The sequence below is a fragment of the Perca fluviatilis genome, chromosome 20 (assembly GCF_010015445.1).
Source record: "Perca fluviatilis chromosome 20, GENO_Pfluv_1.0, whole genome shotgun sequence".
NCBI classification, from domain to species: domain Eukaryota; kingdom Metazoa; phylum Chordata; class Actinopteri; order Perciformes; family Percidae; genus Perca; species Perca fluviatilis.
This window is the reverse complement of record NC_053131.1, coordinates 19,981,907-20,006,891: the sequence shown is the minus strand read 5'-3', so window position 1 is coordinate 20,006,891 and position 24,985 is coordinate 19,981,907. Positions and strand designations below refer to the sequence as shown.

General features: G+C 40.5%; 1 protein-coding gene across 1 annotated transcript; it reads left to right on the top strand.

Moving 5' to 3' along the window:
- Positions 1-1,533: 1,533 nt before the first annotated feature.
- Positions 1,534-24,807, top strand: zfyve28 (zinc finger, FYVE domain containing 28). The gene is given in 15 exon segments (XM_039786395.1): positions 1,534-1,935; positions 15,286-15,426; positions 18,136-18,273; positions 18,429-18,631; positions 18,794-18,883; positions 19,029-19,118; positions 19,211-19,312; positions 19,419-20,948; positions 21,241-21,336; positions 21,779-21,942; positions 22,035-22,151; positions 22,490-22,591; positions 22,713-22,759; positions 22,761-22,817; positions 22,924-24,807. Coding segments are annotated over 15 exon segments (3,045 nt in total). The 5' UTR covers positions 1,534-1,899; the 3' UTR covers positions 23,056-24,807.
- The last annotated feature ends 178 nt before the right edge of the window (positions 24,808-24,985 follow it).

Sequence of the window (24,985 nt, the reverse complement as noted above, 5' to 3'; positions counted from 1 at the left end):
ATCCATCGGATGCAGATTACAGTGTGACAGCCTGATCCTTTGTTGGCTGCCATAACAATAATTATGACGTAGCATATTGTGACGTCTGTGCCAGCCGTGCGCTGCCTTCATGTGCTGTCGGACTTGGAGAAGTTGCAATACGCACATCAACGTGATAAATACTAGAAGAAAATAGAAAATACAGTGTGGTAATTATAATTAAATGAAGGCAGCAGGCCGATGTGGGATTGTTACAAATAACTGTTGTAGGGAAAAATTACTAAAAAGCTGATTACAAAAAAAAAATCACATGCAAACTGGGGTTTTATAGTCTCACAATGCATCATCTGATTTCCTGCCATAATCTGATTAACATAAACTGATTTTGTGGGCAAACAAAGTCACTGGGTTGTTACTCTGTGGTCACACGTTTTGTTTTAAAATGTATACATACTTTAAATAGGATAGTATACTATTATATACTAAATAGTAAATATACTGTACATATATGTTATTTATTATTATTATTATTATTAAACCTCTACAGTTTATTACAACTGAACAAACTCAGATGTCAACCCTCTGCTGATGAAGACGGTTGAAAGCTCCAGAACAAGTGAGTGGACCTTGAGCTGAGATTGTTTTGCCACCTCCTGTTTCAAGAATGATTTGCACGACTCAATTTACATGTCTGATACAAAGTAGGCCTAACTCAGTAACTTGAATTTAACTCCCACTCTGCTTAAAAATCTTTTTTGCTCATTGTTACTTTACTTGTCATCAGAAGAATTATTAGAAGTATGTCTTCTGAAGAGGTCAAGTTTATTTGTGCTGAACTCAAACACAACTATTTTGAAAGCCAATCATGGTCTAATTTGCAACTTACACAAGTTTAATGTGGTAACTTGCACACCTTTCTGAGAATGATCTTTTCAGTGAAGTAGGAGACATATTTTATCCAGTAGTCAAACTTTTGAAATTAAAAATATTTTCATATCCACAGAATCTAGATTTTTAAACGAGGGAGAAGGATTAGGCCTAGATGTAATTTTAAGAAATTTTACCTGGGTAATTCAGTTTCTTTTGGTGGTAAAAACATAACAGACACGAATCATGAAAAGTGGAGTATTTCTTTTATAAATAAACATGCCTGGAAGCTATCTTTAAAAACAAAACAAAAAAGCAGTCACACTACAATGCTTCTGTAGCTTATTGCACATATTATACATACTGTGAACCTTTGCACACCCTCAGATCAATACGTTTGCACACATTGCAGTAAACCGTACAGCCTTCCTTCGTTCCCTTTGTAAAACTATTATATATTAGGCTACATATTTGTTATTTTTTAATAGTGTCTTTTTTTAACACCATTTTAATTGTAATATATCTATTCTGTATTTATGTTATTGACTGTAGCAGTACTTTGCTGATTCTGATTTCATTGTCTGTTTTTAATCATATTTCCGACTAAAATCGGTTGGAAACACTGTATTTAGGAGCAGCACTTGAAGGCATCACTTCCTGGGAAAGTGGGAGGTGAATGTTGTCAACGTGACTGTCATCAAGTAGAGGCAGAGAACAGCAGAGCTTCGGAGCCGTCGGTGTTCCCTATGGGTGTTCCGCTTCTCTGTATCGTCGGGACTTGCAAAGTGGCCGGGCGGGGGAGACAGGCAGCCAACCTCGCGATTCAGGGAAGATGGAAATAAGTCGTTTTTTCTCCCGAATATATCCCTTGTAAGCTTTTAGGGCCGTGTTGCAACGTTCAGGACAACTTACCGTACATTGTGTTTTGTACATTTTGCGTTTTTTAACCCACCAGCGGTAGCTAGCTTAGCAACCAGCCACTGATACTGTCAGACACACAGGTACAGGATAGGAGAGGAGGGGTTGGTGACAAAGGAAGGTGGCGAGGTAACGATGAACCGCTTTCGAAAGTGGCTGTATAAGCCCAAGGTAAGTTATCCTGGATTCACACGCATTGTCAGCTCTGCAGTCATTTTTTATGCATAGCTTTGGAGATAGCTAGCACAACAGCCGATCAGTGTGGCTCGCTAGCCTGATCACTTCATAAACTGCCACACATCTGCTAACGTTAGCCTGTGTTCCTGATGTTACACTGTACAGAATTAACCAGTAGCTATCCCTTTGTTGTTGTTGTTGTTGTTCATGCAATGTTATAGACTACGAACAGTGTACACTGAATTATACTGACTGATTTAGTGCTCTCTTCAGCTGGCATTGTCATTAATGTATTGTTGAAGTGATTTTCTTTCGGTTTTATAGTCCCAAATTAATTGTAAAATCTTATTAGTTAAAATATAATAGCAACAACAACAGACACAATAATGACAAAACAACAATAATAAAAAACGTTCTAATGTTAATAATAATGTCATACAGAATAATACGTTTTTGATAGGAAAGTAAATAAAAAGTTTATAGCATTTTAGGGCGGCAACTAATATTTTCATTATTGATTAATCTGCAGGTTATTTCTCAATTAACTGTTTAACCATTAGGTAAATATATAAAAATTCCAATCACAATTTCCTGAAGCCCAAGGTGAGGTATTGACGTTCCTTTTGTTTTGTCCAAAGTCCAAATATATTTAATTTACTATCACATAAGACAAAGAAAATCAGCAAAAACTCACAACTGAGAGGTAAAATGTTGGGTATTTAAGAAAATTGACTGACATAACTAAGTGCTTATCAAAATAGTTATTTTTCTCTAATTGTTTAATTACATGTGTAATTGTTTCAGTTCTGTTGTATTTAAATGGGTTTGGTTTGTTTGTTGATTGTAGACATGACCCCAAACATATCAAATCAACTACTGCTCAGGCCCATGACACAAGATTTATTTTTTAGTGCTGTTTCATCATAAAGCATTTAGAGTTTCACTCCACTAATAAACAGTCACAGATTTTGTGCCCAAGTTGGATTAAGAAACTTTTAACTGGTCTACTTCTAGAGAATTCTGAGCTTTAGATGTTTTAATTTTAAACATGGGTTTACAGCCTATATGTAATCATCACCTTGCCCCAATTACTCATATGCTCTTATGGAAAGTTTTCTATTTACTGGGAAGACAGCAAATTTCCATTGAAAAGCACTTCCCACTTGTACTACACAGTATTCTAATGCACCCTCCTCTGGAGGATGGGTACAAAAGGTTATTATTATCAACTGCAGAGCGTTTATATAAAAACATTATGGATTTACAAAAAATATTGAATTCCTTCAACCTTTATTTTTTTTACTGTTTTTGTACTTTTTTTTTGTACTTTTGTACTAATAATCTTGACTTTTTACTAAAAAAAAAAGGCTGAAGTTCTCTTCTCTAGTCCACACACTCAAGTAGAAAGCAAGTCGACAGGCCAGAATAACATTTTAGTGTGTTTAATGCATAGCGTCCTGTCAGTATATTGGCATAAACGGTTGATCTTGCGTCATAGCTGCTGTAGATTATGAGTCCCAAAAGCAGATTTTTCTATTGATAGAAACTGAAGAAAATATACTGCAGACAGCCTCTTAAACAAGGTGGGGACTGTGGTGCATTGGCATAGGAAATAATTTTTTTTGCTTTACTAAGTTGATAGGTCAGTTTCTCATATAATAGAAGACCACTGCATTTCCATATCAAACATTAACAGAAATTGGGAGTTTTGCAACAGTAATGTCAGACAGGGATAAAATAAAATGCCTGTGACTATATATTATCCACCTACTCTTTACCACATACACACACCTGCGTCACTCCTCTTTTCTCTGTTTAACCATGTTTGCTGTCACAGCATTTTGGCGGTCTATTGTTGAGGTTAGGTCTAAGTTTTGGGGTTCACCAGAGTATTGTCAAATTCATGAATGACTACTGACTCTGAAGTGCTGAGCTATTACATCAGTGCATTTTCCGCCAAATCACAGCCATGGTAGGAATTAACAAAATAACACATAAGTCTGTGGGTTTTAAATGATCAGTTCTGCCTCAAAGGAGTGAAGAAAGGAATCGCTTAAAGCCTCTGTAATTATGCCAATCATTATAAAAAGACAACAGTAAAGAAAGGAAGGTTCAGATCACTTTATGCTCTTACTACTGAACAGCAGCAAAGCTAGCAAGTAGTTTCTGTTTCGTACAGAGAGAAAATATTTCTGTGGCAATTAAAATCTGTGCCCAACCCACATATTCTGGCATTTATAGTTGAACACCGCATAGCATTGTCATTTTGCATCAACAGTAAGCCATTTATTATTGAACTATGTTCTCCTGGAGATAGAAAAATGTTGAATCAGCATGTTCCCTTGACTGAAGCGGAGCTATTGATATTTCCAGAGCTGCTCTTTACTTCTCTAGAGAAGTCCCACTGAGGAGGACTTTATTTTGCCTCTGCTACACAATCCCTTCCCAGTGTGTTAGAGAGTAGTAGTATACACCTCTGTGCGGGACATAATGTACCTGTCTATTTCTCCTGACTCTGTTGTCAAAGTGCCAACTTCTGGAAAAGATGAATGTATAAGAATGGATTGTCCCGCTCTTCTGTAAGTCTGTGGGGAAAAGGCTGTAATAGTTAACTCGCCCAAAATAAGGATAAGTAAGGATATCTTTCACGTTCCTTCTAGTCCTTTAACTGATTTAGCCAGGTTTTTGTTGGGGGCTTTTTCCCCCTTTATTTCAGCGTGACAGTGGATAGACAGGAAAGGTGGGAGAGAGATGGGGGGTGACACGCAGCAAAGGACAGCAAGTCGGATTCGAACCCATGCCGTTGCAAAGGCCTCAGCCTACATGGGGCGCACGCTCTTACTGGGTGAGCTAGAGGTCGCCCACATTTAGCCAGTTTTTTTGTGTGAATAGTTATCCTTTGTTTACCAAAATATCTGCAAAAGAGATCTTACATCTCGCTCTATTTTGTGTGCTTTTATTTGACTGCTTATAAGTTGAACTTTCATTCTGAAAAAAAAAGTTTTAGGTCGGTATAGAGGCTTTGGAGAGGGTGAAATCAGGGGAGAAAAAGAAATCTGCTTCAGCACACATCCCTGCAGTCCCAAATGAAGACGAGACATGGCTCAGGTTTCCGAACAGTCAAAATGACCACTGTCTACTCACCTCTCATTCATCAGCGGCAAACTTGCAGAGTGACTGGTGGCGCGAGAGAGAAAGATGTCAGGAGACTAAACATGTACACTTCCTCTGTAGCCTGTGTTCCTCTCTTGGTTGTTATTCCATCAGGCATTCAGGAGCTGACCTTCAGCTACACACCACCTCATCTGTCAATGTGACGGGCTCATAGCTTGCACTGGGTGCACTCTCCTCCATCTACAGGATACTACTAATTTGCCTTTCATTCCCCGATCTCCCCACTGGACAGTTTAGTGCGTGGGTAGCTGATACTTTCTGCACTCCTTAACAAAATGTCAAACAGATATCAGTGTGTAACAACGTACGCTGTTAGCAAGTGAATGAACATACAGTATGTAGTGTTAATGCCTGATTAGGTCATCCATCTTTTAACAGGTCACTGATACTAGAAGAATATAATTATATATAATGGTTCTCTTAACAGAGTTGACCATAAGAAAAGTTCTCAGTTTAAAAGTAGTTTTTCAGTGTAACTTTCTTATTATACTTTTTTATATATTTCACAAATTCCATTTATTTTTAACAGTTTAGTTATTTATTCATTTAGTGTAGCATAAATGTATAGCCTGAAATGCTAAATGTCTTACCTCCACATGCTTTGTTATGCAGCTTTAGCTTCAGTATGTAGTAAAATAAAAGACCAATTTTGGTGTGTAAAACATCAAACTACAGTTAACAAGACACAAAGTCCACGTAGGCACACAGCGGAAAACTAAGGTCAACATGGTCAGCAGGGCATTCGATTCATGGAAGGACCTTCGTTTGGTTTTGGGTATAAAATGGACCTGACAGTGTAACTTAGCACATCTATCAACATGATGCCGGTCAATCACGTGCCCAGGATGCTCGCTTGCAGATAAGTAGTGCGAGCACATGCAAGATGTTGACTATAGTTCACTTAAAGGCCACCAGTGTGGTTAATAACAAGGATTTTCTGAAAATGCCACATATTGCGTTAACTCCATACTGGTAGTGGACACAGTAACAAAGCCTGTACAATATAATGCAAACCAATACAATAATACAGTACACAAGACTATATTTACAGCCCTAACTAAGGCCGTAGCAAATATTTTTTTATTATCAATGAAATATTTTTATTAAACGAATAATCATGTATTCCATGACATGTTCATTAAATGGCCATCGCAATTCCCTAAAGCCCAAGTTGGCATGTTCAAATGTCTTGTTTTCTCCGAGCAGTCCAAAATCCAAATGTATTCCATTTGCAATCCCAAAAAACTAATAAAACCAGCAAATGTTTACATTTGATAAACTAGAACCAATGATTTTTGGGATTTGTGTTTAAAAAAATGATCTATCCTTACAATTGTTGATGGGCTTATCATTTCAGCTCTAAATACAAGTTTAACACATATATATATATATATATATATATATATATATATATATATATATATATATATATATATATATATATAATGGTTTTTTTTCAGTGATTTAAGGTAAAGTTTAAAGTCTCATAAAATCAATGATGTGAAATAGTTTGTGTGTGCATGTTAATGAAACAGACAAGGCATGTAAGTATTTATCACGGTTATAAATCATTGTCAAGCCACTATAAAAGATGCATTAGAGATTTTTATCTACGCTGTCAAAAAACCTGACATGTTGACAGCTGATGGTTTCGACAAAGCAACACATTTTTACTTAATTAACTCAGGAGCCACTTTTCCTTCCACTTTTGAAAGGAAATGTTCATCTATAAAGAAGTGCTTATGACACATGGTTATAACAGCTATAGATGTCTAATTAAAACACAGCTAAAATCTGTGTGGAAGTGGAGGCAGGTTGAATAGAGTTATGGGTGGCTATTTCTAATGCTTTTAAAAAATCTGTGACTGCTATTGACAACCCAAGATGCATTTTCAAGTACAAATTGTCTTTAAGTTGATGCACCATGAACTCAGTTGATGATGACTTTTAAATAACATTGAAGTTGCTATTTTTGTTTTCAGATTGTTTGCATGTAACAAAAAAAATATAATTCAGTTAAATAAGTATATGGTTTGTACTGTACAAAGGGCCTACCACCTGGAGCTGAAACAATTACTAGACTGACAGAAAATGAAGTGGCAACACTTTTTAATAATCTGTTGATCGTTTCAGTTGGTCGATCAACCAAAAATGCTTAGCGCTGGTTCCATCTTCTTAAATGTGAGTATTTGCTGCTTTTCTTTTGTCCATTTTAAACTTTATATCTTTTTGTCTTGGACCGTTTGAAGACATCAACTTGGACCTTTAGGAAATCATGATGGGCATTTTTCACAATTTTCTGACATATTAAGGACCAAACGATTAATAAATAATCATCAGTAATATATAACCATGTATAAAAAATATAAAATGATAGGCTGCAGCTGTACCTGGCTGTAGCAGGTTCTGCTGTTTACATGATTTACCTCACCTTCTTGTTTGCCCTTCATTTGGCATTTATCACTACCCTGGTTTGTTTGTGAATATTGCTAACATGCTAGTGGAAGAACTGAGAGCAGGTGAAGCCATTTGTCTTTGCAAAGTTGATTCTGCACTGTTGGCACAGAGTCGAAGGAAGAGGGAAAGGCAAACTGCTGAAGCGTGGCTTCATATTTAGCCTTGTTTCTGGAGTTCTTTGTTGATGTCCCATTCTGCTTACCCACCAGCCATGCGGTAATTGATTTGGTGTCAGCTGCCGGGATTTAGAGAGCTGACCCTAGTGCAGCTCGAGACAGGCCAGGCGATTGAAGGCCTCTTTTAAATGCATTGCAGGATTGGGGAATCAGGGCCCACTGTCCGAGGTGTTGGGAAGCGATGATTGAAAGAAAATAGCCGTGGAAGAAGTGAGATTTAAAGGTACCACAGAGAATAAGCTTGTCCTGTTATTGACTTAGAGGCTGCCCTCATTTTCTAAACCACATTTCTTATTGGTAATAATTGGTATCCTCTCTGATCAAGGGCTCAAATTCCTCTCTTCATTGTCACTGATGGTAAACATAAAGCATGCATTCAAGGTGCCCTTTGTCTATATTATGAGTCTGATTGTTCTAGGAAGAGCCAGCAAATGAAATGCCATCCCTTCTGCTCTGGGCGCTGTCTTATCAGCAGGGAAGAATTGGAGGGAGAGGAGGAGAACAGTAGGCCTGTATTTTTGGGATTAGATTTTGGCCTTGGTTACAGTTGGCAGAAGATAAAATGAGAGGATGTCTCTCTTTAGCAGCTCTAGTGTTTGTTCTTACCGGCCGGGGTGATTATAAATCCTGAAGAATTGACAAATTCAAACAAGATTTTTGATAAACATTGATATTTCAACTAATGTTTGAATAAGAAACAATATGTGTACAATAGATGAATATTAAAATATACAGTATATATGTTCTTATACTGTAGTTTTCATGTGCCAGAGGGGAGTGACAGAAGTACAGTATTTTTTTTAATGCACAAGCATGTTGACATGCATACATTTAATCTTCGCAGACAGCAATCAAAAGATGTGTGTTGACTAACACATGTACTGCTGTCCACGGCTGTCATTGTGTGTAATTTGGGACAGCCAGGGCAATGCCAGTTCTCAGTCACCATTCGTAAAAATGAAAGGCATGCAGACAGAATAAGCCTGACTGTAAGTCACATCCTCAGCAGTGAAGAGGGGATGTGGGTCAAAATGGCACGGACATTCTTAAATTTTGGGCGTGCCAGTATTTTCTGTCGCTGGTATTTTTTATAAAGATAGTGGGCATGCATCTTCACCAATCTTGTCGTCTCTTCAGGACTCATACACTCCATGAAAAATGTCAAGTTGTTGATTTTGTAAATATAAAATTCCCCTTCCCCTCTGTAGACACAGTTTAACAGCCAGTTCTGGATTGTGTAACCAGATTATTTCTTGCATAAGAACTTCCCTGCAATTGCTGGGAAGAGGGGTGTCCCCACGTGTCACTACACGACCATCAGGGGATCCTAGACACGATGTAGCCACCTAAATCCTCAACGCCCCCCCTATGTCACCTCGGCCTGTCCTGCTAAACCATGTGCCAGGCACATACACAGGTCATTGCTTAGTCCAAATGCCAGATTAGGGCAGCCCTCTAAGAAGATACAAACACGCAGATTATGCCTTCATTCCAGATGGGCAGACCACTGAATATATTGAGTCAATGAAGTTAAATCTGTAGTCTGCTGTTGATCCAACTTTCAGCTGGTTAGGGACTGTTCGTTATTTATTTCAGGGGCCACCGGAGGAGTTTTGGGATCTTTAGTTAAAATAGACCTGACCCTCCCTTCGCCAGCAGTGAATTTTGGGTGATCCTCCAAAATGATATGGAAAAAAGGGATGACTCTCCCCAACAATTTATTGATGCCTTCTGTACTGGTTTGCGCATGGCGAAGATGTTCAGATGCCCTTTGTTTTTTTACAGCCATGACATACGTGACCAAACCTCAAACTGCATTCTCATCTTACGCATCCCACTCCTCTGTTTTGGTGTGGTGGCCATTTCAGTAGATTTACTCAATAACGTTGTTGTGGAAACACAATAAGCATGGAAACTAACACTTCCTGCATTACTGCATTACTTCAAATACTAAGTTACTCCTCCAGTAAACTAGTATTTACATGAAATAAAACAATAAAACATTGAGACCATTCAACAAAGCACACTGGGTAATAACAAATTCAACACTGGTTGCTATGGACTCGTCACTAGGCTTCCTCAGTCATTATATTTTAGCATAGGTAAAGCTGCCGAAGCTGAACATTATCCAAAACTCCATTTCTCAGACAAGCGTCAATTTGGGAGCTTGCATACTACCACTCCTTCCTTCTCAAATGCTTTTTAAACTTTACCCTCCCAAATGTCTCAGTGTCCTTAAACCCTTGTGCACCTTGATCTCCAACTTGAAGAGCACTGGAAGGACACCCTTTCTACACACGCTAGCAGCACTCCATGCAGACTGCATTGTGACTGATTATACTTTTATTCTGCCAAACGTAATATAAATAATGGTCGAGGAAGTTTCCTTGTTTGTTACCAAAACGATTGTTTCTCATGCCAGGGCTTTAATGCTGAGTCCTGAATAATAAATAAGGTGATGAACTGTATCTGGCTGCTTTTTTCATGCAGTCTGTCAACTGACTGCATGAAGTAGGGTGAACTGGTTTCCCCCTCCTACAATATTTGCCTCTGCTCCTTGGAAGGCAGCCAGAAGGCAGCAAATTGAGCCTGGAATAGAGTATGGAGGGCAGAGGCAAGGTTTCTCATAAGTCCCTTAAGTGGGCTCAATGTGCACGCACTGATGCTATGGAGGTTCATGAAGCATTAGCCTGACGGCCTCCATCGTCCGCAATGTCCGAATAGAAATGAAGCCCAGAATCAGCCGCTCAAGAAGAAAGCTGGCTGAGATGATGAAAATGTTGATCGTACAGCAGAGCATCAGGCAACTCTCTTTAACACGCTTCAGTAAGAGTCACACTGTCATCGTCTGTTATTGATTTAATGTTAAACTAAAGGGACAGAAATTTCACTGAGTCATTGTGAAAAGATGTGATTTAGGGGGCTTAACAGTAATTGTCACTCTGAAAACCTAATAGTCGGAAATAATGGGTTTGTGACCGCAATGGATAGAGTTTTTGAGTCATCTCAAAGGGAGGGCACCCAGGACAACTGACAGCAGGAGTATAACAGGAGAGTGGCACGCCACAGGGGGCAGGAGCCAAATCTGCTGAATCATTTCCTCACATACGAAAGGTAGAGCTGTCATTGGGATGATGACACAACTCGCAAGTTCAGGAGTTAGATTCACAGATGTTCACACACTTTCTTTTGTATAACAATTTTAATACCCTTATAAGGTATTTTCCAACTTCTTCATTTAATCGTTATGCCTACTTGTCAATTTGTTTTCTTTTTTTTTGTCACCATATCTTAATTTTTTTTTCAGTCTAAAGGTTTAGAAAGTTGCAATTTCTTTGGCTTTTTTTAATAGTTACAGGTTACTGTAAGACCACATATTTTTTATCATTTACTCTATACTTGCTCTCTGAGACTGCTCGTCTTATGGTAGTCCTGTTTGCTGTTGAGGTGTTAATTGTGCTATTTTAAATTAGATGTTACTTTGACTTTTGCTGTGACCGAGGATTTGGTTGTACTAGCTGTTTGAAAGCTAGTTTAGCTTGTAAAGACTTTTGTAATTTATAAATTAGTTGCCAAGAAACATCTGTAGGGCAGTCAACTAGGAGGCCAAACTATATTTTAATCTTTACTGCCAATTCTTTGTAAATGTACTTTATTTTATTTATATCTGTATGCATGGAGAAATATTTGTATTTAGGATATAATAGTATTAATACAGTTTAGAATGAGTCGGAAATACCTGATTATGCTAACCTAACTGACGTCATTTGATCATTATATCATTATTAGCATAATGTTTATGATTTTTAGGTACATTATGTTTTTGTAAAATGTAATTTAAAAAAACTTCCATCTTGAGAAAGTTAAACAGCATTTTAATCAAGTGCCTTGTTGACCACATCCCATTACTTCTTTTGGCCTTCACTTTAAATAGGGCATATATTAGCAAGCTAACGTTAGCTTTGTCAGTTAGTAACAGTTACACCTGCCAGTTACAGTTGCAAATATTTAGTAACAACTAACCTCTTCGTAAGATCTTTGTGTGGTTCAACCTCTTTTAACAATTACGTTACAACTAGGCTTAGGTTGAAATTTCATATGCAACTGGCTTCTGGTTCTCATACTGGTGTCAGAAATGGGTGTGAAGTAAGATTCATCATCTTTTCAAACTTTTTTTTTAAAATATTTGATAAATGATTATTTCATGGTACACCAAACTTGTAGACCAAGCGGCTTGAACATCGCTGTCTATCTGAAAGTAAATCAGCATGTCTTGAACATTGCCTGCCTTTGACGTTTCCCCCATGATACAATGCTGCAGGAATGTTCCCTCTTGTGTGAGGAATGCAGAAGGAGGAGGCTTTAGGATGGCGTCTGTCTCAAATACTTCTTTTCTTCCTCCATCAGCGTTGCCCTATATGCTTCAGAAATCTCAAAATGAATGCCACCAATCTGTGGGCCGTGTTGTGCCTGTGCGAGAAAAATGGTCTTGCACTGTCTCCCTCTTGTTTCCTGTTTTGTCATCGTGACATTTGTATCATAGGCTCACTTATTGTTGTGCCGTTGTGTAAAGTCTAGTCTTATCTGACTCCTGACTGGTGCCTTTCTCACTGTTCAGAGGTTCAGTTTGGATGTAAAGATTAATACCTCCACATTACCTAGTGGGTTTGTTTGGTTCCTTGTTTAATTAAGATTTCCGTTGTGCTCATTTCCCATTAGACTACACATTTAGAGAAACCCACTCAAATGTAATGCCATTGTAGTAATGCCAATGCAATGATGAATATTACTATTTACAGGCTACTGAATAATTTTCTATTATTTTGCTATAAAACCGGCTCTGTCTATTCCCATTCATCACAGGTTATTTATATATAGAGCATGTATGTTACCTTGTTAAAAAAGAACACTTAAGGAGAGTGTGCAACACTATATTTGCCTGCTGAATTACAGACTCAGAGTTGCCTGTTTTAGTTTGGATTAAATGCCAAGTATTTGCCCTGCTGAAGTATCCTTGAGAAAAAAGTCAGCTCTAATCCAGCGCTGCAGTTCTGTAACTCACCCTAGTGCAGCTCTGTTTTACCTGTGGACAAGTGAAAACTCAATTATCACATAGTAAAGGACCATACTAGTTGTTTCAAAAATTACACCTGCATTAACACCCAACAAAACCATGGCATTGACAAAAAAAAGGTTACTTATTGTCAAAATATAGCTCTCACCATGTTCATTTTAATATAGGGACATAGCTCAGTCCTTCAAATAACCTTTAAAATATAAAATATTTCCCCCCTACTCACAGTTATAATGCGACAAGTACCCCAGCTGTAGGTTATATCTCTGTGTTTTCTCCTTGCTGTTTGTTTCATTATTAATGAGAGAGAGTGAGGGAACAGCACCATGTATCATATTCAGAGAGGAAAGCGAGGGCCCACGGGGAGCGCATCATGCAACAGGAAGCACTGCAAACTAAAGGGAAAAGGTCCTGCGAGAGGTTTCGGTAAATACCAGTATTCAGTTTGACTTCATGAAAAACATTTCCAGACGGTTGACGCGTTGCAAAACCAGCCTGTTTGCTGGTGTAGCTCTCCCTTCTTCCAATCTGCACTGTCATGCTGTCCTTTTTAAACTCCTGTACCGTCATTGGGTCCTTGTGGTTTGTTATGATGCACCTCGGCATGTGGTCGCCATTTTCAAAACCATTAACCTTTCGATTAACGTGAGCCTTCCCTGGGAGTGTGTGTGTGTGTGTGTGTGTGTGTGTGTGTGTGTGTGTGTGTGTGTGTGTGTGTTGTGTGTGTACACACACACACAATGTATAGTGTCGTTGGGCGATTTAAAACTGGCATCTTAATTGTACTGTAAAGTTTTTATTGCAATTATTATTACATTATTTGGGGTAGGTCTAAGCAACACAAATGATCAATTGTTGTGTATATATTTTTTGTGCGACAGTGTCTCTTCCCTACCTTGTGTGTTGTTGCTGTAAGTGTACTTCGCGCAGCGCTGGTGTGTGTGTGTGTGTGTGTGTGTGTGTGTGTGTGTGTGTGTGTGTGTGTGTGTGTGTGTGTGTGTGTGTGCGTGCGCGCGCGCATGCGCGCGCTTCTGTCTGTGTGGCTGTAGAGAAATGTCCTATGCCTTCATGGACCAGTGGGATGGACAGAGATACACACATAACACACACTGAGGGGAGCATGGTGGGAGATAATGTTCTCTACCAGTGCCAGCCTCTCTAATTACACCCCCTCTTCTGGGGAGCTTTCACACTATATTAGCCTTTTTTAACTCCTCTTGTCAGGATTAATGCCATTTTTTTTTTTATCATTTAAAGTATTCTTTATTCATTCATTCATTCATTCATTCATAACATGCATTAATGGAAAAAAAAGGAACAGGAAGAAGAAAAATCTTATGGTACCTGTCACTTATTTGTGCACAACAAAAAAACAAAAAGAAACAAAAAACAGCTGCTTTTACCTTTACCTTTGCATACTTGTTGAAAGTGTGTTTCTGTATGAATCTGAATTTGTATAACCCTTGCCTTGCTCATAAATCAACAGAATACCTTGGCAAAATGGGAGAACAGTCTTGTTGTTAAGCTGGCCTATACAATGCCCTACTTGCCTGATTTTATTTTTGTCCTCACAGATTGGAAGTATGTTGCTGTATCAAGCTTCTGTTATGTTAGAGCCTTATAGCCTTAACGTGACTGCTCCTTCTACATCACTCTTTCTTAAGTTTATGGGTTATATGCCTAAAGCATAAGGTTGCTAAAAGAGATAAATTCACTGTTGGTTATATACAGAGTGGTTGAAACTATGCTGACTTAAATACTCCACCTATTAACACCAAAGTGCTGTAATAACATAGTGTTATACCAGGGGATTTGCTGAACAAAATATGTAATTCATGTGTTCACTTGACCACAGTTAGAAAGCCACTAGGCATCAATAGCTGTCCATGCCTGACACTGTATTTTTCTGTCACAGTTTAGTAAGATTCTGTTTCAGTCATCCCCCTGACAACAGAAAAACATAGCATGTTATATCGAGACTTCCAAGGCTTGGCCTGGCCTGTACTCTGCTTGGTGTTAAATAGAAATCTTGTTTGCTTTGATATTTAGTAATTTCCTCTGCTGTTGTTTTGAAATGTACGGTTTGCTCGGATGATTTAACGGCTGTTGGAGCTCTGATAATGTATTTGTGAACCAGGGCAACAGACATAATTATTGAATTTGATGGCTTGCTTATGATGTTTGGTTATCAGTCCAGCGACTACAGCTCTCATGAAGCCTCGACAGTGTGTCTAGGACTGAGACCCACAGGATATGTTAACACATACAAATAATCATTTTGCTTTGTTAAAATGATGAGGTGCTCAAACTCTAATAGCCAGAATAGTAATAGATACTCACCTATCTAGGGACAGAAAACCCCAGTGTCATTCAAAGACATCACCCATCACCACATTGTTTCTCATAAACAGCTATACCGGTTTTAAAAATGACTTCCTTCTGTCTCTTTGTGTTTCTGTGCAGAGGACGGACCCTCAGCTCCTGGCCCAGTTCTACTACGCTGATGAAGAGCTGAATCAGGTGGCCACTGAGCTGGATGGCCTCGATGGCCGGAAGGACCCTCAGAGATGTACCCTGTTGGTCAACCAGTTCAGGTCTTGTCAGGTCAGCGGGGAGCAACTGTCAGTCATCTTCTTTCTGTGTCTTTCATTTCACGAAGGATAATGTTCAGCCTTTGTGAATTAGTGTTATTTCATTCATTTATCATTAGTATAGCCCTAGAGTTGGAATATACATAGTTAGAGGATAGGTTCATAATATTTCAAGTCAGGTGCTCATATGAACATTGAAACAGGTTTTGCTTCCTGTAATCATTCCATCTTTTCATACTGGCCATTAAGAGATCCCTCCCTAATGCGCTTTATATGGAAGTCATGGGGACAAAATCCACTGTCTTCGTTTTGTGGAAAATTGGATTCAAAACTTTATCTGAAACTACTATGGGGCATCAGCAATCTTAATTTGACAAACGAAGTGGGTATCCTCCAAAATTACAGTCTTTTTAGTATCAAAGGCCCTCTGTATGTTCCCCAGTGTTCTCCTGTTTAACTGCAGTGGAAGAATAGTAACAAAAATTGGAACTTTGGAACAACTAAAAGAAGATACCAGCTTGATTTGTCAAACTCGGATAGCCTCAAGTTTTAGACACTTAAACCTTTAAATTAATTTTTGCATTGAAGGAGGACTATAGATTTTGTCCCACATCACTTGGGAGAAGCAGATTAGGAAGGGATCTTGTAATATTACAACATATTGTTATGAACAGGAGGGATGATTACAGCAAGCAAAACCTGTTTCAATGTTTATATGACCAACGACTCTGAGCCATGAATTCTTATGTTTATTTTTAATTATTTCCGTACACATAATCACCTGACTGGACCTTTGGGTTTGGCCTGGAAGCTAAAAATAGACATCCACCCTTATCACCCCTTTCTGGATACAAGATGGGGTTCTTACACAAAGCAGTTCTGCTGATAAGATGAGATAGACTTTGTTTGGAGTGAACATGTGTCATGTGGGTTATTAGTAAATTGTTACAAGAGCGGCATTTTAAAATTGTAGCTTTGATCAAGTTCAAATTGTGTTTAGAACAAGAATTAGGCCAGAAATGTCTTTTTCTCTCTCTTTTTTTCTCTTTATTTATGCAAATAATGCTGAATGAAACACTGGATATGAATGTATGGTAAGTTGTTGTATGTGGTGATACAGGTTCAGGTCTTTATGTGGTCAGGGCTGAGAGGAGGTGATGCTGTGCATGAGTGATGGCTGCCATGCTGCATCATGCTGAGAGAGCTGGAGGTGGTGGAGGGAGGTCGTCATCTGGCCCGTTGTGCCTTAGCCTCCCCCCACCGCCACAGCACACAGGGAAGAACCACTTAATAAGGTCATCACTTGGTCCCTGACTGTTCTGCCTCTTTCCCCTCCATCCGTACCTCTGACAATCTGTCACCTTGTCTTTTTCTTCGGTATGTCTGTGCAGTTTTTTTCTCTTTTCATTGTTTTGATGCTCTTTGTCCTCTTTCTTTACCTACTTAGTTTTTTAAAATCCATTTTGTTATCACCCCAAATTGATCAAGCTAAGGCTTTTCATCAGAAGGAGTTGAATTATTAGCTCTTGATAGGATGGGTCCGTACTTCAAATTAGTCTCTCATTTTATCCATTTCTCTACAAGTTGCAGTGAAAATGTTTAACGGCAAACTCTCAGCACTTGTATGTTCAGAGAGGAGTCTTTTCAGCGGCGTGCCTCCTCAAGGGTTTTGGAGAATGAATTAAGCAGCATGATACCCCACAGCCCCGAGGCCCCAAGAATAGAAGGCAAGTGCACTCAAGCCAAATTTGCACTTGAACCTGCCACTGCTGCTATCAGCTCTTATTCATGGGCCTCTGTGGGGGTTGCTGGCATGCTGCTCATATTATGTTGGCATGGCTGTTCTTACAGTGCGGCCTGCTGGAACAGGCAAGCAAGTATGTGTGTGTTTGAGGTGGACAGAGATTGAGTTAGATGGCATACACAAGAGACAGAGGAAGAGAATAGGTCAGAGATTGTTAAAGGAGTCAGGGGTAGGCTGTAAAAAAGGATAGAGGCCAGTCTTTTGTCAGACACAGGTATTACACCAGAGTCACTACCTCTGGATGATTTGAAACCATCAGCAGTGAAGGTTATCATTGGTGTCCCCTGCTGGGAGACGCTCACAGACAGTGGGGTGGTACTCAGACACACCAAGACACACACACACACACACACACACACACACACACACACACACACACACAGCACACGGCCATAAAGGAATCAGTGGTTAAGCTCTCCTTCTCAAAGCTTTTTAATCTTTCTCCTCAGGGCCAGCAGAGAAAGACGCAGTGCTGTGCCTGACAAGATTACAGTGCACAGTGCAGCTGCGGTTGAGTGAAAGGCTCATTGTAAGTCATTGTTATGGCTGTTGTACATGCCAGCGGCACATAAGCTCTTGATTAGCTCTTGCTGTGTGTGACACTGCATTTTCACTGCTGGAATTATGGGCTTCAGTTTCGTGTTTTTATTGAGGGAGAATGTAACTGCAAGGGCCATAATGGTCTCATGTACTTGTCAAATTGTCTCTTATTCACTTCCTAATCAATGGTCTTGAAACGGTGCAATACAATGGCCTTCTTGAAAGCGAGGAATTCTGGATTATTAACCAACATTAGTTACTCAAAGTGACTACACTGAGAAAATAGTTTTTGTAGGAACAGATTTTCGCTCACTCATGTTTATCCCTCCAAGTAGTTTGTTCAATTTTGTTTTCTGTCACTCTTGTGCTCATTTGCAGGACAACGTGTTGAACATTGTCAATCAGATCATGGATGAATGTATTCCCAACGACCGGGCCAACAGAGACTTCTGTGTCAAGTTCCCTGAGGAGATTCGCCATGACAACTTGGCAGGGCAGCTGTGGTTTGGGGCTGAGGTAGTGTATTCCCTCCAGCATCAGTCCAGAAGAAAACAACCTTGCACAAGTCCTACACACGTGCATACACATATTGTAAACATTGCAAACGTTATTTTTTCAGTTTAATTTCTGTACAAGGCAAGATGATTTATGATGTACGTGTTCCTGTGCAGTGTTTGGCCGCTGGCTCCATCATCATGAACAGGGAGATAGAGAGTATAGCAATGAGGCCCCTGGCTAAGGACCTTACACATAGCCTGGAGGAGGTACGCAACATCACCAGAGACCAGGCCCTGAGAGACCTCAACATGTACACGGACCGCATGAAGGATGCATTGCGACATTTCGACAGCCTTTTTGCTGAGTTTGAGCTCAGGTAAATGAATGGCCAGACATTATTGGCAATTGTAGCAATGAGATTATTCCGCATTCATCATTGTCTCAAGGATTCCTGGATGCAAGTTTGCCAAAGTCATTCAATAAACATCAAACGATGTGAATGTCATTACATTCCACTTTATTTTTCTTCCATTGCCAGTTATGTGTCAGCCATGGTGCCTGTGAAGTCTCCCAAAGAATACTATGTACAGCAGGAGGTGATTGTGCTCTTCTGTGAGACTGTGGAGAGGTGAGTTTACTGAGGAATATTTTATGCAATTGCAGCCTATAGAGCACTGCTGACTTCATCTGGAATTTACCAGAATCGAAAAAATATCCGGAGAAAATGTGGTTAAGTCTTTTACCATGTATTTTTCCCTGTTGTGTTGTCCCAGGGCCCTAAAGCTGGGCTATCTCACACAAGACATGATCGATGACTATGAACCTGCACTGATGTTTACAATTCCCAGACTAGCCATTGTGTGGTAAGTGTTGCCTGTCCTTTCCATTCTTCCACCCACATCCTTGTTCTCTACTCTCTCCTGCCTTCTTATAGAATTTTAAACACATTTTTTAGTGGGCTGGTTGTGTATTCAGAGGGACCTCTCAACCTAGACCGAAAATCAGAGGACATGTCTGAGCTTTTCTGGCCTTTTCGCACTTTATTGAAGAAAATCAGGTACCGTCCGTAAATATTGAACATCACAAAATCACAATGACAAATCTTTTTTAAGATCTTTTTTCCTCCATCACAATGTTAAAACTATCTTACGATGCTTTTGCAGAGACCTGCTGCAGACCCTGACTGGGGAGGAGTTGATGACACTAGAAAGGAATCTGTGTATCTCTCAGGATGGAGAATTGTCCACAGACAGCTCACCAGCTCCAGTCCAAGAGAATCACTCATTCTGCAGCCCCGCAAATGACTCCTCCAAGGGGGAGAGTGAGGGGGAGCAGGAGCTTCTGGCTCCATTTGTCTGTCCCAACCAGGAGGAGGAGCTGGCAGAAGTGGAAAAGGGCTGGGAGGAGGTGGAAACAGAGAAGGGGAAGGAGGAGCAGGAGCAGGAGCCGGGCCTGCTGTGTGAGGAGGCAGAGGAGGCTGAGTTGGCCTGCTCCATGCAGTACGATGAGGAGGAACTCGAGCAGCTCAACATGATGGTGTATCGCGTGGGGGACGAGATGTCCACCCTTCTGTCGCCTCCCAGCCAGGGTCAGTCCCCAGCACACCATCCCCACAGGGGAGACGCAGGAGGCTCCAGTGGGGCTTCCAGCACTGAGGCCTCTCCCCGCAGGCTCCTGGTGAGCCAGGGAAGGACAGGCATCTATGTAGAGGAGGAGGACAAGGTCTTCTTCATGGAGGACCTGGATGCAGCAGGAGACAGCATCACCAGCATTTCAAGAGAGGCCTGTCGTTGTATTGCCTCGCCTTCCAAAGCACCAGAGTCTGCTTGTCCCGTGCAGCACAAACCGGGACCACAGCCAGACCCTACCAGGAACGGTTGGTACTCTGAAGCCCAGTCAGAGCAGCCATGCCCACAGCCACGCAGCCAGAACACACACTGTCCTAATGCAAAGCGCCCTCCTTACACTTCCCCTCCTGGCTCTGAATCTCTGCCTTACACCAACGGGTGGGAGATGGGTTCGGAGGGGACAGCGTCTGAAACGGCTGAGGTCATCGCCCACCGTATGGGTGGGATGAAGCTGTCCGCCACGGTCATCTTCAACCCTCGCTCCCCCAGCTTGACGGAGCTTGCTGTGGACAAGCTACTACTGCCGCGGCCCGCTCCCTCTGAGATTGAGACCTGTGGCCCTCTGGTGGCCACTCACTGCCTGCTCAACTCTTGTGTCTGTTGTGGGAGCTGTGAGGATGGCCATGAGGATGCCATCGCCACAGAGACCACTGGACTTGGGTTAGGCCTCGCCCTGGGATTGGACAAACACTGTAAGACCGCAGCCCCCAGCACTGTCATCCAGTCTTCTGCTTGCCGGCTGCCCCCACGAGGTCATGAGCCTCACCGTAAGGGTGAGCTCGCCCAGTTGACTCCCCCTTCTTCCCGCTGCTCAGCAGAGACCCTGGAAGAGGATTCAAACTCCCAGCTCTGTGAGAAGTGCCTGGTCGTGGCTCCAGGGCATCAGGCTCAGGACTGTGGCTCCAGTGGAGGGGATGGACCCTCCCCGTGCAACCACCAGCTGAGGAATGAAAAGAAACAGCAGGCCAGTGGAGGTCGACAGAGGGACAAGGAGGCAGATAAGGACAAGCCAGGAACTAAGGACTCAAAGAGGGACACCAAAGAGGACAGCAGGAGGAGCTCCAGGTGTGTCATTTTTTTTCTAAATCCTTTTACTAGCTTTTTTGATTTATTTGAGGGATGTATGATCTCGACACAATCATCCATCAACAAAAATATCTGTTTTAATTAACCATATTTCATCATATACTTTGAATTATTTTATTTCTTTCATCCATTTTCTCTCATTTTGCACATTATGCCTTATTTTACCTTAATTATATATCTGTTTATCTTTTGTGTATAAACATTTTATTCTGTACTTCTTTTATTTCTCCTGTTTCTTTTTTCCCTATTTATTTGTTTGTTGTTTTGTTAGTTTTCAGAGCTCTCCCCTCAGCTCTGTGTCAGGTAGTGACTGTGAGAGTGTGTCGGTCACCACATGTAGTCTGTCAAGCAGTTCATATACTCCCAGGTAACTTATCACTCATGAAAGGGTGTGTCACTGTAAAAACTGAGTCCTTGCATGATAGATGAAAAGATAGCTTTGTTGATTTTCAGTCTTTATGCAGTCCTTTGTTCACATTCAGCAATCGATTGAAGTGTCAGTCACTCTCTCCCATATGAGCTACAGGTTACAGCATTAATTTGCCTCCTTACACTGTAGATTTAATTAGATAGATGTTGTGGTATTGATTTCCATGTACATTCTGTACAGTATATTTAATGATAACCGCATATTCCTGGCAATTTGTGAATTATGTAGGGAATGGATTTGTTTCCTTTTATTTTATATGCATTATTCATACTTTTTAACTTAAAGATTCAAATCTACAATGGATGAAATATGAATTGAATATGTAATTTGTATTTTAACAGTTTAACAATCTTGCCCCTTCTATCACCACTCCCTCCAGCCCTGTCAGCAGTCTGACCCCCAGCTCAGGGATGTCAGAAGACCTGGACCATCAGGAGATCCAGCTGGCCCTACAAAATGCCAAGTTGGCTGCCAGGAACAAGATCCGTTCACGCTTCCACAGCAGCAGCGACCTCATCCACCGTCTCTTTGTCTGTATATCAGGTAAAAGCTCTCATGCTGTTAGTCGCTCTCCCTCCACCTCTTTTTTTTTATCTTTCGTGCTGACATCCATTATGTGTTCTGCTGTGATGCAGGGGTTGCTGATCAGCTGCAGACCAACTATGCTAGTGACCTTCGCAGCATCCTCAAGACTCTGTTTGAAGTCATGGCAACCAAGTGTGAGGAGGGAGACAACGATAACCAGAAGAAAGGTGAGGAACATGTCTTTGATATACAATATGCTACAGTACATTGTCCCTTATTAATATAATACAGACTTCAAAACTGCCTAAAAAATGGTTATCTCAAAGATATCTTCAACCGAACTATGAGAAAGCAGAGTGTTTTTATTGGCCCAGATACTGTAGACAGACTTCATTGGCCCCTGATGCTCAACATATATCTGCTTGTAAAGATTTAATATTTGCTCGTAAACTTTGTCTACACTATATTGTCTAACTGGTCCATAACTCTGCAGCAGGGCAAACACAAACAATAATCAATCATACACTACGCCAGTTTTAGTTTCTTCTTCTATGGTGTCCAGCAGGTCCTGTTCTGCGTAGTGCCGTGCTGGAAGACTGTGCTCTCTGTCAGGAGACCATTTCTTCATCAGAATTGGCAGCCAAGGCCCGGGACGGCCAATTCGAAGGTCAGATAAATTAAAAAAACGGACCCACTCTTAGTTTAGTTGTTAGATTATTCCTTTTCTCTGCAGCAGGCTTACTGATGGTGACAGGCCTACTTTGTGTTAACGTTTTTTGTCTGTGTAGACCCACCAGACTGGGTCCCCGATGAAGCCTGCAACTCCTGCATTGCCTTCCAAGGCTCCCTTCACTGTCATCCGCAGGAAGCATCACTGTAGAAGCTGTGGAAAGGTACGATGAGTCTCAGAGTTCTCAGTTTAATGTGTATGTGATCAAACTGATGATTCATACATCATGTGGATAGTAACTGATAACATTACATACTGTGTCATTTCAGATCTTCTGCTCTCGCTGCTCTTCCCATTCTGCTCCTTTGCCCCGGTATGGCCAGGTGAAGCCCGTCAGGGTTTGCACACACTGCTACATGTTTCATGTCACGCCCTTCTACAGCGACAAGGCCGGCATCTAACCCAAGATTGTCACCGAAAGCACACAGTCTGCCACGACAAGCATATGCAACGGACAGATCCAGGGCTGTGTACAAAGCAAATACCACACTGCTCTGGTAAACTTAATGGTCGTCATCGTACCTGCTAAGCAAGGCTTTAAGAGTGAGGCCATTACAGATGACAGATTAGAGAGACAAGACACACACAGCCACAAGTGATAATTCGATCCGTTTCTGTTGCTTTGGAGAGACTGGCAACCAAAGGGTTTGATTTCAGTGCCCTGCCAACAGACAAAAATTATTCACAAATGCCTGTCTGACTAAAGTATGTGCAAAAGAGAGAGTGAATAAACAGGCAATAACAGATTTTGAACTGGCATTATGCAACAGTCCTCTGTAGTAGTTTGCAGCACAAAATCACAACAGGCCACCTTGTTTGTTTGGTTGGGTTTAGGTGTAAATGAAAGGACTTGTGACAAATTTTCCTGCTTTAGCGAGCTTCCTATATTTGTGCCAGGGCTCCCGTGGGACTCGGTTTACTCAAAAGAATGTAAGTCATGATAACCATGTAAATAAGGATGATTCTGGTAATAGCTACACTACAATGTCTTCAGTAAACAGTTGCTATTTATATGGGAACTGGAAAGCAATCTTCACCACGCTACCAGTCCCAGTAAAGCAAAAATGAATTTATATTGAGATTCTTTAATGCTTTTAATGGCAATGAATGTGTAATTCTGTATCACTTTGTAAAATGGTGTCTAGGTTCCAAGACGTTTGACCTTTCACCTCTTGATGACAATGGGCTGTGCCCATTGCACCACGGCATGTTTAGTTTTCTCTGGGGACTCCGCTGCACACTGAGATGGATAAAAGGGATTCTTTAGTCACCACTGTCAGGTCTTGAAGGCCCCCTAGTGGAGAGTTGACCTCTCTTGCTCAGTGTTCTCATCACCATGTTGTGTACAACACCAGAGGCCTTCTCAGGTGCTGGCCTACAGACTACAGGCCGATTATTGTCTATTGATTTCTCTTCCTCACACTTGTTATAGTGCAAAATTGTGACTACTAACTGCAATGGTCCTGCACATTTTAGAGACAACACTTGGCTGTTTAAATTGTAGTTATTGGCCATTTCTGAGGAGATAAGTTGTCCTGATTTGGGTTTACACTAAATTATTTTCAGCTTTGGCTCCGGTGGTACTGTCGGACAGGAGCAGATATTTTGTTCCCGGACTGACATCATTTGCACCTGACTTCCTTTCTGCTCTTGAATCTTCTTCCATTGCAATGACCGCATACAAAGTATCTTCCATGCTCATATCACAGTTTGTACTTTGTACATCTGAATTGTCTGAAGTGGCCAGTCTACAAATTTGGACCTTTAAACAATATTGATGAAATATTACATCATGTCCATTCTGCTCTGATGTAAAGCAGTTTCTCAGGCATTACATAATCAAAATCACTTACTACACTAGGATCTTATTTTCATCAAAGAACATATAAACTCACTTTAAAAAGGTATGTTTTTTTTTCCTTTTATAAATAACAAGAATAATGTATGAAGCTATAATTACTTTTATGTAAAATACGGTACAAGGAATCATGCAGTAATTAAAGGGCGGGATATCCTATTATTGTTTCAGAGCTTGGTCTTATTTTGTAAAATTTCCATGATAAGAGCTGTGTAAAATATTCAAAAAACAAACAATGTTATATAGTTTTAAATGCGATGTATATTGAAATAAATTAATTTTTCCTGTTTAAAAATGTGTACTGATAACCTCTACTCTTTACTTTTACAGCAAAGCATCATTGAATTTCTGCCTTGAAATTTGTCAGTAGATTTGTGTCCTGAATTGATCAACCATTATAGTCCAAGCAAAAAGATCCAGGTCCTGCCCACTATTTGGTAATGTCATACTGATGTGCAGCTAGTAGTAGTAAA